General features: G+C 64.2%; 2 protein-coding genes across 2 annotated transcripts; one reads left to right on the forward strand and one right to left on the reverse strand.

Annotated features, from left to right (window-relative positions):
* Positions 1-212: 212 nt before the first annotated feature.
* Positions 213-5294, reverse strand: LOC138816349 (uncharacterized; the record flags this gene model as incomplete). Its single annotated transcript, XM_070006070.1, is given in 6 exon segments — positions 213-266; positions 269-347; positions 379-683; positions 686-807; positions 1141-1277; positions 5107-5294. Coding segments are annotated over 6 exon segments (885 nt in total), but the record flags the coding sequence as incomplete, so codon positions are not given.
* A 250-nt stretch (positions 5295-5544) lies between these two features.
* LOC138816350 (uncharacterized) lies at positions 5545-13101 on the forward strand. Its single transcript, XM_070006071.1, has 3 exons — positions 5545-5722; positions 8204-8357; positions 12306-13101. Exons 1-3 carry the CDS (start codon positions 5545-5547, stop codon positions 13099-13101), a joined length of 1128 nt encoding a protein of 375 aa, XP_069862172.1.
* Positions 13102-16318: the final 3217 nt, after the last annotated feature.

The raw sequence follows: 16318 nt of genomic DNA on the forward strand, positions 1-16318 counted from the left end.
AGGAGGGAAGGAGGAGGAGGGGGAGGGGGAGGGAGAGGAGGGGGAGGAGGGGGGGGAGGAGGAGGGGGGGAGGAGGGGGGGAGGAGGAGGGGGAGGAGGAGGGGGAGGAGGAGGAGGGGGGAGGAGGAGGGGGAGGAGGAGGGGGGAAGAGGAGGAGGGGGAGGAGGAGGAGGGGGGAGGAGGAGGGGGAGGAGGAGGGGGGGAGGAGGAGGGGGAGGAGGGGGAGGAGGAGGGGGAGGAGGGGGAGGGGGAGGAGGAAGAGGAGAGTAGGAGAAGAAGGAGGAGGAGGAGGAGATGGAGGAGGAGGAGGAGATGGAGGAGGAGGAGGAGATGGAGGAGGAGGGGAAAGAGGGGAGGAGGAGAAGAAGAAGAGGAGGAGGAGGAGGGGGAGGAGGAGATGGAGGAAGAGGAGGAGATGGAGTAGGAGGAGGGGGAGGAGGAGGGGGAGATGGAGGAGGAGGAGGAGGAGGGAGAGATGGAGAAGGAGGAGATAGAGGAGGAGGGGGAGGAGGAGATGGAGGAGGAGGAGGAGGAGGAGATGGAGGAGGAGGGGGAAGAGGTGGAGGAGGAGGAAGAGGGGAGTAGGAGAAGAAGAAGAGGAGGAGGAGGAGGAGGGGGAGGAGGAGGGGAGGAGGAGGGAGAGGAGGAGGAGGAGGGGGAGGAGGAGGGGGAGGAGGAGGGGAGGAGGAGGGGGAGGAGGAGATGGAGGAGGAGGAGGAGGAGGGGGAGGAGGAGGAGGAGGAGATGGAGGAGGAGGGGGAAATAAACAATGAAAATACCAGGGAAGCTGGGCACGGGTGCTCACACCTGTAATATCAGCTACTCAAGAGGCCGAAATCCCAAGGACCACAGCGGGAGGCCAGCCTGGGCCGAAAAGGCAGTGAGACTCATCTCCAGTCACCGGCAAAACGCAGGGCTGGAGGCCTGGCTCAAGCGGTGGAGCGCCAGCTCAGCAAGCCAAGCGAGTCCGCGCCCCACACCGCCCCGCGCTGAGCTCACCCTGGCCCGGAGCCCTGGCCTCCCTCCTTGGCTGCCCAGGGACCGTGGGGGACGCTGGGTGTCTGAGCCCTGGGGGGGGGGGGAGGGGAGGGGAGGGGAGGGGAGGGGAGGTGTGGACAGAGAAGCCGTGGCTGCCGCCACCTGTGCCCGCCGATCCCTGATCGAGCCGGTCGCCGCCCTCTGCAGGCGGGCAAAGCGAGGGGGACACCGTGGGGGCCCCCCCCCGACCCCCAGAAAAGAGGCCCTGGCCGGTGAGGCTGAAACCCGAGCAGATGCCCCTGGCGGTGGCGGCTCACAGCTGGAACACCGAGGCCGCCAGATGTGGCCGTGGCCCTGCCTGCCTGCGTGCACCCCCCTGCGGACGGGGCGGCCCTCAGCCCAGGGGAGGACTGGGGGGAGGCCTGGGGGAGGGGAGGCTGGGGGAGGGGCTGGGGGAGGGGAGGGGGAGAGGAGGCAGGGGGAGGGGAGGCCCACGGGGCAGCCTGGGTCTCTTCCCATCCCGGACACCACCCTCGGGCCCCGGGGAGCGGGGGGGGGGGGGCCCGGGCCTGCGGGGGGCAGGGGGGGCCGTGCCCAGGGGCCGGTGTGAGCCTGGAGTCCCTGCAATCAGAGCTGAACCCAGGGCCCCAGAAACAAGAACAACAACAACAACAACAATAATAATAACAAGGCCGGCTCCCCCAGCCCCCAGGAGCCGGGCGCTCACGCCAGGGGCAGGGCAGGGCAGGGCAGCCCCCAGCAGGAGCACAGTGAGGCAGCCAGGTCCGGGCCTGGGGTGGGGTGCTGCCAAGGAGAAGCCCCTGAAATGGCGGGGGGGGGGGGGGGGGAGGGGGAGGGGAGGGGAGGGGAGCTGCAGGAAGCCCCGGGCCCAGGGCCGGCCTCGCGGGCGGCGGCCCCTGCTGCCACCTAGTGGCCGGCACCGGGAACCGCGGCGAACTCGCCGCAGGCCGCCTGCGTCTCCGGGCCGCAGCCCTTCCCCCTTCCCGGTGCCGGCCAGGCCTGGGCCGGGGCTGGGCAGCCGCCAGGCGGCGCTCGGGGCAGGCTCGCCGGGCGCTGGGGCCGGGTTACGAGGCCAGCGGCGGCTCCCACAGAGAGCAGGGCGGGGGGGGGGGGGGGGGCTGGACCCCACCTTGGCCTACGCTGTCTTTCATGACCCTAGTCACTCCAGACTTCCCTCTGGGGTGTGTGTGTCTGTCTGTGTGTGTCTGTGTGTCTGTGTGTGTGTGTGTGTGTGTCTGTGTGTATGTCTGTGTGTCTGTGTGTCTGTGTCTGTGTGTGTGTCTGTGTGTCTGTGTCTGTGTGTATGTGTCTGTGTGTCTGTGTGTCTGTGTCTGTGTGTGTGTCTGTGTGTCTGTGTGTGTCTGTGTGTGTGTGTGTCTGTATGTCTGTGTGTGTCTGTGTGTCTGTCTGTCTGTCTGTGTGTGTCTGTGTGTCTGTGTGTGTGTCTGTGTGTCTGTGTGTCTGTGTCTGTGTGTGTGTGTGTGTATCTGTGTGTGTGTCTGTGTGTCTGTGTGTGTGTGTCTGTGTGTATGTGTCTGTGTGTCTGTGTGTGTGTCTGTGTGTCTGTGTGTGTGTCTGTGTGTCTGTGTGTCTGTGTGTGTGTCTGTGTGTCTGTGTGTGTGTCTGTGTGTCTGTGTCTGTGTGTCTGTGTGTGTGTGTCTGTATGTCTGTGTGTGTCTGTGTCTCTGTGTGTGTCTGTGTATGCATCTGTGTCTGTCTGTGTGTGTGTCTGTCTGTCTGTGTGTCTGTGTCTGTGTGTGTGCATGTGTGTGTCTGTGTCTGTGTGTGCACGCACACGCATGCATGCCGGTCCTGGGCTCGCTCAGAGCCTGGGCCCTGTCCTTTAGCGTTCCCGGCGGGCGCTCTACCATTTGCGCCTCAGCGCCGCTTTCTGGCTCTGTGCAGGTTTTTTTTTTTTTTTTTTTTTTTTTTTGTCGGTCGTGGGGCTTGAACTCTGGGCCTGGGCGTTGTCCCTTAGCTCTTCAGCTCAAGGCGAGCGCTCTACCACTTGAGCTACTGCGCCACTTCCGGTTTTCTGGTGGTTTTATTGGAGATAGGAGTCTCACGGTCTCTCCTGCCCGGGCTGGCTTTGAACCGCGATCCTCAGATCTCAGCCTCCTGAGTAGCTAGGATTACAGGCGTGAGCCACCAGCGCCCGGCATCTGTGCAGGTTTTTAACTGGAGAGGAGAAGCTTGCGCCGCGGTGTGTCACCAGGGCTGGCTTTGAACCCACGTCCCCAGCGCTCAGCCTCCAATAGCAGGGATTACAGGCGTGAGCCACCCTGCCCAGCTCAGGTTGCCCAGCACTGTCTGCCCTCCGCCTGGTTATTCTCAGCCTGATGTTTAGTCCAAAGTGGAGAGTGAGAAAAGCCTGTGCTGGAAAGAAAAGTCTGGAAGGATCTGGAATTGGACCCCCTGGGTTTTGTTTGTGATTCCAAAGGGCATGGGGCGGGGCGGGGGGGGGGGGGGACGCCCAGGTTTTCTCCTGACAAGCACGAAGCTCAGCGCGCTTTCTGCCCGGGACGGGGAGGAGGCCCAGCCTTTTCCATGGAGCCTCCACAGGCTGCCATGGCTTCCGCCAAATGAGACAAACCCTCAGCCCCCCAAAGCGTCCTCCTGCCCGGAATGCCCTCCTCCTCCCCCCGCCCCAATCAGGGCCAGCTTTGGTTCCCTGTCAGAACCAGGCCTGACACCACGCACCTGCGGCTCCCGCCTGTCACACCAGCGACACAGGAGGCTGAGACCTGAGGATCAGGGTTCGAAGCCAGCCCGGGCAGGAAACTGACCCATGAGCCACCAGAAAACCGGACGTGGTGCTGTGGCTCAAGGGGTAGAGCGCCAGCCTTGGGAAAAAAAGCTCAGGGGTGACACCCAGGCCCTGAGTTCGAGGCCCAGGACCAACACACAAAAAAAGAAGGAAGGGAGGGAGGGAAGAAACAAACAGGAAGGGTATGTTGATCAAAACAACAGCTCGTGGACCCTCGATGCCCGAGGCACCCCGGTCCCCCCAACACACGGGCCCAGGCTGCCCTGCACCCCCACACGTCGGGGGCCAGGGGACTCCCGGCCCTGGACGAGCTGGCGCCCCTCCAATATGGCGTCCGGAGCCCGCGTGGGGCGGGAGCTGGGACTGCTTCTAGGAGCCAGTGAACAATGGGGAGGGAAAGCCAGTTGGGGTCCCTGGGGTGGGAAGGGGCTGGGAATTGGGGTTCTCTCTCCCAGGGGGAGATCTAACACACGTCAGGGCTGAGACACGCGACCAATGAAAAGACTTGGTTCTTGCACGGGGGGGGGGGCAGCTCCCCAAGGGGACCCCCAGGATGGATGAGCTCATGAACGCACGGGCGCTCAGGGACCGTGACGGAAGCCTGGAACACTCCAGAGACGATGGCTCTGGGTGGGAAGGCAAAAGGCCCGAGGACAAACCCACCCAAAAATCTTCTAATCCTGGGACGCAAAGGAGATTACAGCCGCGGTCCCGCCCCATGCGCCCATGGGGGCCTCGGCGGGGCTGGGTGGGGCCAGCGGGCGGCCCTGGGGGCCCCCCCGGGTGGGCAGAGCTCACCGGGAAGGAAACACGCGGGAATGGCCGCCTTCTGGCTGAGCCTCCGCACATCTGCTCCCCGCGCGGTGCAGCTGAGTCACACACCCATTGTCCTCCCGGCCTATCGGCAGGAAGCAAGTGGACAGGCCAGCGCCGAGGACAGGAAACCCAGCCTCCGTGGGCCGCCCCTGACTGGACCCGGCCTCAGGACAGAGAGAGAGATCCAGAGACGGCAGGGGCCCGTAGCGCACGCCTGTCATCCCTGATACTCGGGAGGCTGAGATCTGAGGATCGTGGTTCGAAGCCAGCCCAGGCAGGAAAGTCTGTGAGACTCTGATCGCCAATGAAACACTTAGAAAACTGAAGTGGCGCCGTGGCTCAAGTGGTAGAGCGCCAGCCTAGAGCCAAAAAGCTCAGGGACAGCGCCCAGGCCGTGAGTTTAAGCCCCAGGACTGGAAGCCATCGTCCACCAGACTCCAGCGGACTCCAGCGGACTCTGCATCAGGCCAGGGAGGCCGCAGGGGCTCTGAACCGGCCTCTCCCGCCCCCCCGCCCCTCCTCACCCCTCCCGGCGTGGGCAGAGGGGTGAAGTCAGCAAACGCCGCAGCGATTCCGGGACCTTGATTCTGACCCTCCTTCCATCCGGCTCCGAGCCGGGCCCGGCCCCAAACCCCAGGAGCCCGCCCGCGCCCCTCTGCGTCAGCCCATGCTGGGCACCGCTGCCCACGGGCTCCAGGAGCTCGCCTCCCATGAAGGGGGCAGAGCCGGCGCCCGCCAGCCAGCGCCAGACCCCGCGGCCACGTGAGTGCCCACAGCCACGCCAGCCACGCCAGCCACGCGGCCACGCCAGACGCCACGGCCATGCCAGACCCCGTGGCCACGCCAGACGCCACGGCCACGCCAGCCACGCGGCCACGCCAGCCACGCGGCCATGCCAGACGCCGCAGCCACATGAGTGCCCACAGCCACGCCAACCACGCGGCCACACCAGCCACGCGGCCATGCCAGACGCCACGGCCACGCCCGTCCCAGCGGCCACGCCAGACCCCGTGGCCACACGAGCCCCAGCAGCCACGCCAGACCCCGCGGCCTCCTCTCCCCACGAGCCCCATGCCCCACAGCCTCCCACACTGGGCGCTGACCACCCACCCCGTGTCTGCCACCCGCATCCCCACAATGGCAAAACCTAACACAGACGGGGGCTTCACAAAATGAGGGGCAGCTCAGGGGCAGAGGGGCTGAGGGAGAAAGAGCAGAGGGAGGAAGGGAGGGAGGGAGGGAGGGAGGGACGGAGGCACAGCCAGGTAAGGTCAGGTGCCAGGCAGTGAGGCCGGGGAAGGGAGGCCGGGGAAGGGAGGCCGGGGAGGGAGGCCGGGGAGGGAGGCCGGGGAAGGGAGGCCGGGGAGGGAGGCCGGGGAAGGGAGGCCGGGGAAGGGAGGCCGGGGAGGGAGGCCGGGGGAGGGAGGCCGGGGAAGGGAGGCCGGGGAAGGGAGGCCCGCTAGAACAGGTGGAGCTGCACACCCTGGCAGCACAGTGGGAGCCATGGTGAGGGAAAGTCAGGACTGGCAGGTACCTAACAAGGAGCTGTCAGGAGCTGAGCTCAGGGCCGGCTGGGCCGGGCTGGGACCACCTCCACCCCCTCCACCCCCCCTCCACCCCCTCCAACCCCCTCCACCCCCTCCAACCCCTCCACCCCCCTCCATCCCCTCCACTCCCTCCACCCCCCCTCCACCCCCTCCATCCCCTCCATCCCCCTCCACCCCCTCCATCCCCCTCTACCCCCCTCCACCCCCTCCACCCCCTCCATCCCCCTCCGCCCCCCTCCGCCCCCTCCATCCCCCTCCACCCCCCTCTGCCCCCTCCATCCCCTCCACCCCCTCCACCCCCTCCATCCCCCTCCGCCCCCTCCACCCCCTCCACCCCCTCCATCCCCCTCCACCCCCTCCACCCCCCTCCACCCCCTCCATCCCCCTCCGCCCCCCTCCGCCCCCTCCATCCCCCTCCACCCCCCTCTGCCCCCTCCATCCCCTCCACCCCCTCCACCCCCTCTGCCCCCTCCATCCCCCTCCGCCCCCTCCAACCCCCTCCACCCCCTCCACCCCCTCCATCCCCCTCCGCCCCCCTCCGCCCCCTCCATCCCTCTCCACCTCCCTCCACCCCCTCCACCCCCCTCCACCCCCTCCGCCCGCCCCTCTGGCCAGGTCCCAGCCGGGACACCATGGCCCCGCCCCTAGGGCAGTGAGCGCTGCAAGCTGCTCACACAGCACAGCTGACACCCCAAGACCCCAAGTCACACGGGCTGGGGGGGAGGGGGGCACAGCCAGTGTGGATCCACCACTTTCCTCCTCAACCCACTACAGCAACCGCCACGGCTGAGCAGGACGGGGAGGAGGAAGGGAGAGGGAGCAGGGGAGGAGGGAAGAGGAAGGAGAGAGGAAGAAGGGGGGAAGGAGGAGGAGGGCAGGAGGGAGGGGAGGAGGGAGGGGAGGAGGGAGGGGAGGAGGGAGGGGAGGAGGGGAAAGGAGGGGAGGAGGGGAAGAGGGGGAAAGAGGGAGGGGAGGAGGGGGGAAGGAGGAGGAGAGAAGAAGAGGAGGGGAGGAGGGAGGGGAGGAGGGAGGGGAGGAGGGGAAGAGGGGGAAAGAGGGAGGGGAGGAGGGGGGAAGGAGGAGGAGGAGAGAAGGAAGAGGAGAGGAGGGGGAGGAGGGGGAGGAGGAGGGGAGGAGGGAGAAGGGGAAGGAGGGGGGAAGGAGGAGGAGAGGGAGGGGCAGGTAGGAGAGGAAAGGGAAGGAGGAGGGAAGGAGGAGGAGGGGAGAGGGGTGGAGGAGAGGGGGAGGGGAGGTAGAGGAAGGGGAGGAGGGGGGAGTGGAGAGGGGAGGAGGCATTACTGAGGGCGGCGGTGCGGCTGAGCCCGGCCAGCGCGGGGCGCCAGAGGCCCCCCATCCCGCCAGCCCCGGACCCCCCACCCCAACGAGAGAGGCCTGAGGGGAGCCCAGAGGCCCCCAGCGCCTCCCTGCGCCGCAGCCCGCCTCCCCCAGACCCCGAGCTTAGCCTCCAACACCCCTCCTCCACCTCCCTGCCCGGAGCTGTCCCAGCGTGGGCCTCGGCCGCCACGCGTGGCCCAGACACTCCCCCACACCCACGGCGCGCATCCTGCTCCCCCACGCCCCACTGAAGTCCCACAGCGACGAGGCTGGGTCCCCCCAGAGAGCCCCGCCCCCAAAGACACCCCAAGACAGCAAGACAGACCACACCCCTGCAGCGCTCCGCCTGTCCCAAGCCCGGCAGCTTCCTTGGGGCAATAGAAAGCACTAGAACAGCCAGGTGGCAGTGGCTCCCGCCTGTCATCCCAGCGAATCAGGAGGCTGAGATCTGAGGACCGCAGTTCAAAGCCAGCCCGGGCAGGAAAGTCCGTGAGACTCTTGTCTCCAAATGAACCACCAGAAAACTGGAAGTGGCGCTGTGGCTCAGGTGGTAGAGCACCAGGCTTGAGCTGAAGAGCCGAGGGACGGCGCCCAGGCCCCGAGTTCAAGCCCCACGACTGACACAAACAAAAAAGGAAAAAGAAAAAAGAAAGTGCTAGAACAAGAAGCCCCAACCTGGGCAGATCACTCCTGCCCCTGAGAAGGAGCCCAGGCTGTACCTCCTGCCCCCCCCCCACAGGTGAGGAGCGGATCAGAAGGAAGAGAAGGCCCCAGGCCGTTCCTGGGGAGCCTGGGGGCAGACAGGGGGCTCCGGGAGCCGTGGTCATTCCAGGAACCCAGCGGCACAACACAGCCCCAGGCACATTCCATCAGAGCGGGGCGAACTCCTATGTGTACGGCCCGGCCCTTCTCTCCAGCTCCCAACATAGATGCCCAGATGGAGGCATATTTGGGGGGAAGGGGGCGTCTGCCACCCCCTGCAAGGCCCCTTAGGCCGCGGGCCAGGCCCCACAGGGGCTGGGGCACACCAGACTGGCCATTGCTTTGTCCTGGGGTGTTTCCGGCTCTGGTCTGTACCCCTGACCTGCAGCAGGCAGCGGTCCAGGCCCAGGCCGGGCGGCCCAGCTCACCCGGGCACGGCTCCAAACCTCCGGCGCTGCGGGAGTGAAAGCGGACACCGCAGGCCGCCAGGGAGGAGCTTTGCTCCTGAGGTGCAGGCTCCCCGAGCCCAAGGCTGGACCCCCACCCGGAGCCCCCCGCCCCCGGCTGCAGGAACATGAAGTTCACCTCAAACTCCCGGAGCACCATCACCCGGGGTGTGCGCCACGCCCCAGTGGAGTCCCACGAGCAGACACACGGACGGACGAACCAAGGACGGCACTGAACGTGCAGGCCCAGGCCCAAGCCCTGAGTTGGAGCTGCAGGACTGGCGTGCATGGGCACGCACGCACGTGCACGCACGCACACACACACATGCACAAATCTAAAAGGCCCAGCCTCCCAGGAGGGCCTGAATCAGCTGCCAGCAGCTCCTGCTTTGAATTGCACGCCTGTAGCACAGACTGGACACCGGAAGCAGGAAGTTCCAGGCCCCTCTAGCTCCCCCAGGGCCCCCCCCACCTCCAGGGTGGCCAGTGAAGAGCGTTAGGGTACCAGCAGTGGGTGATCGGCAACACTGGCTCACGCCTGTAATACCAGCTACTTGGGAGGTGGAGATCTGAGGATCTCATGAGAGACTCCATCTCAACTGCTGGCTGGCTGTGGTGGTGCAGACTGTCATCCCAGCTAGACTGCGCAACGGCCCAGACCAGCCAGCCAGATTCCCCCAGCCTCAGCAGTAACAATGCGCAAGGCGGCTGGAGGTCTGGCTCAAGTGGCAGAGCACCGAGTTCCACGGGGAAGGGAATGGTCTCCCGACCCCCAAAGCTCAGGCCTGAGACTTTTCTAGCTTCAAGGTCAAGAGTAAAAGGCGAGAACGGCTGATGTGAACACGCAGAGTTTCTGAGACCTGGCTGGCCACTGATGGTGAGCTAGTCCCGGCTCACCAGGAAAGATAGCTGCAATCGATTACTGACGTCTGCTCTGAAGACAGCTGCAGTCGATTACTGATGTCTGCTCTGGGCAGGAACGGGACATCCAAAGATTGAGCCTGATCGTGTTGACCACAGAGGGGACTTACAACTAAGCAAGACACCCAGGGTGTGTGTGTCCACAGATGTGACCATCTGTGCACGCGCACGCACACACACACACAGAACGTGGTTCTAACGGTGGCAACTGTGTAGGTGGCTGTGGGGAGAGGGAATTAGATGGGGGGTGAATGATCCTGAGGGGGTCACTCCGACCGTGTAGTAAGTAAGGTCCTGGGGCCTGAACTCCGGGCCTGGGCGAATGTCCTTGAGCTTTTTTTTGGCTCCGGGCTGGTGCTCTACCACTTGAGCCGCAGCTCTGCTTACAGCTTTGCAGTGGTTCGTTGGCGAGTGAGTCTCAGGAATTTTCCTGCCTGGGCTGGCTTCCAACCTGGAGCCTCGGATCCCCACCTTCCCGAGTAGCTGGGGTGGCAGGCGTGAGCGCCGGTGCCCGGCTTCTGTTGAGATGGCTTTAAGGAGGGGAGAGGGAGCTGGGACAGGGAGGCAGGTGGAGGGGAGGGAGGAGCAGGGAGGCTAGGGGGAGGGGAGAAGAACACGCAAAGCATGGTGGGAGAGGAGTCTAGCTAGACCCCAGGGTTCCAGGCAGGGGAGTCTCTTCTTGGGGTCCACCTGCTGGGGATGAGGCTCCGGGCCTCTCCACTTCACACACACACTGTCATGGCTCCCTCCACCGCCCCCCACCACGCTCCCATGGTCCCCTCTTTCCCCACCAGCCGCCGGACCCACGGGCTTCCCACCCCAGCCACGCCAGCAAACTGTAGGAGCTCAATAAACAGCGTACAGGATACGGAAGGGAGGCTGGCAGGGCGTGGGTTGCATGGAAATGGTTTCCTTCCACCAGGAGGAAACGTTCCTGCTCCATCACGTGAGTTCATTAATGCTCCTGCCCCAGGCAGTAAAGGGAGTTAAAATGTTAACCTGTAGATAGACAACGGGGGCTGATGCCTGTAATCCCAGCTACTCCAGAGGCTGAGTGGGAGATTAAACGCCCCAGGCCAGGGCGGGCTGAAGGATAGAGACCTCCTGCAATCTAACTCTAGCCCAATCGAAAGGAGAAGGGATTCATTCCGAGGCACACTTTGCTAACCTTCAAAAGAAAGCAACGAAAAGTAGCACGTTTCACCAGGGTACGTACGAGAGCAATAAAATTCTATACAGCTCAAGAGTAGAAAATGCTAGCTGACTATCAGTTACTGTACCAACAGTAGCTGCTGTTAGTAATTCTAAATAGTTGTCCATAGAATTCAAGGGCCCTACCCGAGATTCAACCCTGTGTAAGGGAGACCCATTTAATCCTGGCACTCATGGCTCCCTAGCCACTCAGGAGGCTGAGATCTGGAGGATCACAGTTCAAAGCCAGCCTGGGCAGGAAAATACATGAGACTCTGATCTCCCATGAACCACCAGAAAATCGGAAGTGGCGCTGAGGCTCAAGTGGTAGAGCGCCCGCCTTGAGCTGAAGAGCTGAGGGACAGCGCCCAGGCCCAGAGTTCACCCACAAAGACAAGACAGCTAGGCCACGGGTGGCTCAAGCCTAAATAATCCTACCAATCAGGAGGCTGAGGTCTGAGGATGGAAGTTCGAAGCTAGCCCAGGCAGGAAAGTCTGTGAGACTCTGATCTCATCTCCAATTAACTACCCACCCCCTCAACAACAAAAAAAAACAAAGTAGAACTGTGACTCAAGTGGTAGAGTTCAAGTCTTGAGCATAAAAAGCCCAGGACAGCACCCAGGCCCGAAATTCAAGCCCCAAGACCAGCACGGAAAAAGAAGGGCGGGGGGGGGGGTGGGGGGGGTGGGGCCTGCTCTCTCCTCTGCGAGTCTCAGCTGTTCTTCAAGGAGTGACCAGGCCCAGAGCACCTCGTGTTCTCTCTGCCCCCCTTCCCGCTCACCCCAGCCCACAGGCCCAGCTGCACCAGCCAGAACCAGGCCCAGCCCGGGTAGGAAGCCGGGGTGATCCTGGCCTCCCGGGCTGCATTCCTCAGCTAAATATAAAATGATTTGTCCTGTCCATTGTTTGAAATGATCCATAACCCTCTCCTCCCCTTCCCGTTCCTCAGGACGCGCAGACAGCCGGGGACGGAGGGCCAAACACAAGACACCCGCAGAACCTTCTGGAAGGCTATTTTGAGTGGAGATGAGGGGTGGGGGCCAGGGTTGTCCCCGGTCCAGAAAAGCTTCCTGGAAGGGGTGGTGTCTGTGACCCCAGGAAAGGAGACACCCGGCATATGGTCCTCGAACCCCAGGATGTGAGGGGGTGCCGCCTCTCTACCCCAGTTTTGGGGAGATGGAAAGGAAAAGCCAGCACAGTGGGGGGGGCTGACCGTAGCACCCCAAGTGCAGACACCCCAGATCCCCAGATTCGTGAGGACGCATGGGGGCCCACAGCACCCCAAGGCAGACACCCAGCCCTCAGGTGCAGGAGGACAGATGGGGGTGACCGTAGCACCCCAAGGCGGCCTCCCCATCCTCCAGGCACACCGGGACGACAGCAGATCCGGGGTCCGGGGACCCCAACCTCCGGCTCCCCAAACCGACTTGCTCGCCCCAACTTCAAACAACAACAGCACAAAAGTTTCCGAGTCCCGGGTCGAGCGCACGAGATCGGGGGGGGGGGGGGGGGGAGCGCCCGGGCCCGTCACCCCGAGATCCGGGGGCGCCTGGGGCCCGGGCCGGGATCTCCCGCCGCAGAGTGCCCCCATCCCCCGATCCCTGGTCCCCGGATCCCGGGGCCCCCGACCCCTCGATCCCCGATCCCCGGCCCCCAGTTCCCCGGGCCCCCCCGATCCCCGGCCCCCCCGATCCCCGGGCCCCCCCCGATCCCCGGCATCCCCGATCCCCGGCCCCCCCATCCCCGGGCCCCCCGATCCCCGGCCCCCCCGATCCCCGGCCCCCCGATCCCCCCGATCCCCGGGCCCCCCGATCCCCGATCCCCGGGCCCCCCGATCCCCCCGATCCCCGGGCCCCCCGATCCCCCCGATCCCCGGGCCCCCCCGATCCCCGGGCCCCCCCGATCCCCGGCCCCCCCGATCCCCGGGCCCCCCGATCCCCTCGATCCCCGGGCCCCCCGATTCTCCCCCCCCGCTCCCCGGGCCCGGACCGCGGCTCCCCGCCCGGCCCTCGCCCGGCCCTCGCCTTGGCCCCGGCCCCGCCGCCGCCGGCCCTCCGCCTCCCGAGGTCGCCCGCCCGGCCCTCGCCCCGGCCCCCGCCCGGCCCTCGCCCCGGCCCCGGCCCCGCCGCCGCCGCCTCCCGAGGTCTCGCCCGCGGCGCTCGAGCCGCAGCTCCCGCCCGGGACCCGCCCCGCCCGGCCGCGCTCACTCACCGCGCCCGCCGGAAGGCGCGGCCCGGCCGGCTCGGATCCCGCACCGCCGCCGCCGCCGCCGCCGCCAGCGGAAACAAGGGGCGGGGCCTCGCCGGGAAAACGGGGGGCGGGACCAGGATGTCTGGGGGCGGGGCCGCGCCGGGGAGGGGGCGGGGCCTGGCCTAGCCCGCCGGCAGCCAGACCAGGTGGGACGCCGAGGGGCGGGGCCGGGGTGGTGAGGGGCGGGGCTCCTGAGCGGCTCGTGGGCGGGGCCAGCGCCGAGGCGTGGTCTGCCCGGCGGCGAGCGGATGGCGGGCACTGGGCTGGGGGGCGGGGCCCGCGGGGTTGTGGGCGGGGCTTCCTTGGGGTGGGGCGGGGCTGGCCGGGAGGAAAGGGGCGGGGCCGGGCCTACGTGGGGGCGGAGCAAGCAGGCGGGGCCTGGGCTGGCCACTGGGCCCGGTGGAGATGTGCATGCGTGTGCGTGTGCGTGTGTGCGTGTGTGCGTGTGTGTCTATGTGCATGTGTCTGTGTATATGTGTGTGTTTGTGTGCATGTGTCTGTATGTCTGTGTGCATGTGTCTGTATGTCTGTGTGCATGTGTCTGTGTGTCTGTCCGTATGTGTGTCTGTATGTCTGTGTGCATGTGTCTGTGTGTCTGTGTATGTGTCTGTGTGTCTATCCGTATGTGTGTCTGTGTGCATGTGTCTGTGTGTCTGTCCATATGTGTGTCTGTATGTCTGTGTGTGCCTGTGTCTGTGTCAGTTCGTCCTGAGGCTTGAACTCAAGGCCTGGGCTCTGTCCTTGAGCTTCTTTGCTCAAGGCTGGTGCTCTACCGCTTGAGTCACAGCGCCACTTGATGGCTTTTGGGTGGCTAGTTGGAGGTAAGAGTCTCCTGGACTTTCCTGCCCCGGCTGGCTTTGACCCTCAATCCTCCAGATCTCAATCTCCTGAGCATCTGGGATGAAGGGCGCCAACCTCGGGGGCTTACCTCAAAACAGCATTGTAAGATGTCACCCTAGCTGGACACCGGTGGCTCCCGCCTGTCATCCCAGCTACTCAGGAGGCTGAGATCTGAGGATCGAGGTTCAAAGCCAGCCCAGGCAGGAAAGTCCTGAGGCTCTGATCTCCAATAAACTACCAGAAAACCGGAAGTGGCGCTGTGGCTCAAGTGGTAGAGCGCTAGCCTTGAGCTGAAGAGCTGGGGGACAGCGCCCAGGCCCTGAGTTCAAACCCCACAACTGACCAAAAGAAAAAAAGTCACCCTAGAGCCGGGCGCTGGTGGCTCACGCCTGTAATCCTAGCTACTCAGGAGGCTGAGATCTGAGGATCGCGGTTCAAAGCCAGCCCGGGCAGGAGAGACCGTGAGACTCCTATCTCCAATAAACCACCAGAAAACTGGAAGTGGCGTTGTAGCTCAAGTGGTAGAGCGCTCGCCTTGAGCTGAAGAGCTGAGGGACAGCGCTCAGGCCCAGAGTTCAAGCCCCACGACCGACAAAAAAAAAAAAAAAAAAAGAAAAAAAGTCACCCTAACCGTAAGGGTCTGCTCGCTTTGTCCTGAGTACACGGGAAGTTTCCACTGGCCCTCCCCTGGTGAGCAGCATCCTGTGTCACCCCTTCCAGCCTCCCTCCCCCTTCCTGTCAAGGGTCAGCACAAAGGGCCAAGGGTCAGTCCTCAGCACCAAAGCCTTACAGGATAACAGCTTGCACAATCTGCCCTGTCACACATCAGCCCCGTTAGCAAAGGCCATCAACTCTGCCACCCTCCAGAAAAGAAAACATTCTCACAGAGAGAAAGAGACTCATTCGCCATGTTCCCAGGAGACAGGAAGCCCGTGACAGGCCAGCCATTACAGGCTGATCCAGGTGCCAATGGCTCACGCCGGTCATCCTAGGTTCCCAGGAGGCTGAGATCCGGAGGATTGAAGTTCAAAGCCAGCCTGGGCAAGAAAGTCCGGGAGACTCCTATCTCCAATGAACCACCAGAAAGCAAGCTGTGGCTCAAGCGGCAGCGCGCTACCCTTGAGCGGGAAAAGCTCGGGGACAGCGCCCAGGCCCCGAGTTCCAGCCCCGGGACTCGGAACAACAACAACAAAAGATTGTTTAAAGTATCGGAGTCTGAGGCTGACAATAAATGATATTCCACTTTCACTGCGACCCAGGGCGATACGCCAAGCAGCTCCCTTCCAGCCCCTGGACGCCAGCCCTCGGGTGGAATTTCTGGATCCCCAAGGCCTTGGGTCGGTTTATCCCCTTGAAATGACCAAATCAAATCAGAAATGGTAATAAGCCACACACACCCCCCCAGCAAGCGTCCCAGACCGGAGGGGAGGGAGGCTGGTGCGTGCTGACCCCTGGTGGCGATCGGTGGAACTGCAGGAGGGCGCCTCTGGGAAAACTGGGTTTTGAATGGATTAGGTCAGGTGCTTGCTTGGCCGCCAGGTTTTCTCCCATCGGTCCATTGGGAAGCCTGGGTTAGGCCAGAGAAGGGCAAAGGTCAGCTATAAAAAGCCAGATAAGCCAATTGCTGATGGTGGCTCATGCCTGTCATCCCAGCTACTCAGGAGGCTGAGATCTGAAGATCATGGTTCAAAGCCGGCCAGGGCAGGAAAGTCCATGAGACTCTGAGCTCCCATGAACCACTAAAAACCAGAACTGGTGCTGTGGCTCAAAGTGGTAGAGCGCTCACCTTGAGCAGAAAGCTCAGAGACAGCGTCCAGGCCCTGAGTTCAAGCCCCAGCACCAACAACAACGACAACAAAGGTTTAGATCGCCCCTCTTGTGCCAACCCCTGAGCAGACAGGGTGTTATTCAGACTGGAACCTGGCCTCAGCTCCACTTAGGGGAGGCCAGTGGATTGAACCCAGCCAGAGACTGATCGCAGACGCTGCGTGCAGTACACACACACTGAACGCGCGTGTGCACCTGTGCGCGCATGCGTGTGGCCGCTCTGGGAACCCGGACTTGCAGCCTGGCAAACACCGCCCACGGATGAGCAGGCGGAGAGCTCCTGGACTGCCCTGCCCAGGTCGCGGGGAGACTTGTCTGGAGATAAATGCAGACCGCGTGCCTGGGCTTGCCGTGTGTCGAGGGCGAAACGTGTGTTGTGAAATCAGGAGAGAGACGGAGGCGGGCAGAGCGCCCCGCACCCCGCCAGCCCCGTGCCAGTGTCTCCAGAAGCTGCCTCTGGAAAGACAGACTTAGGGGGACAGAATCCCCGGGGGGGGGGTCACAAACCACCACCCCTGTCCTCCATTTGCTGGAAGCCAAGCCCAAGCTGAGCAGGGCGACCGGCCTAAGTCCCAGTATGTGAGAGGATGGCTTGAGTCTAGGAATTTGGGCCTAGGCAACACCATAAGACTCTGTCTCAAAAACAACGAGGGAGCTAACGCACCCATGGCGCCTG

This window comes from Dipodomys merriami, unplaced genomic scaffold (assembly GCF_024711535.1).
Source record: "Dipodomys merriami isolate MVZ:Mamm:240054 unplaced genomic scaffold, mDipMer1.0.p SCAF_691, whole genome shotgun sequence".
In the NCBI taxonomy this organism is placed as follows: Eukaryota; Metazoa; Chordata; class Mammalia; order Rodentia; family Heteromyidae; genus Dipodomys; species Dipodomys merriami.

What these genes read in the sequence shown, in the direction of transcription:
- LOC138816350 (XM_070006071.1), top strand. Translation starts at nt 5,545, where the DNA reads ATGCCAGACGCCACGGCCACGCCCGTCCCAGCGGCCACGCCAGACCCC. An exon ending in CCACCCGCATCCCCACAATG is followed by an intron (nt 5,723 to 8,203) that starts GCAAAACCTAAC and finishes CCCCCCCCACAG; the next exon opens with GTGAGGAGCGGATCAGAAGG. An exon ending in AGCGGGGCGAACTCCTATGT is followed by an intron (nt 8,358 to 12,305) that starts GTACGGCCCGGC and finishes CTCCCGCCGCAG; the next exon opens with AGTGCCCCCATCCCCCGATC.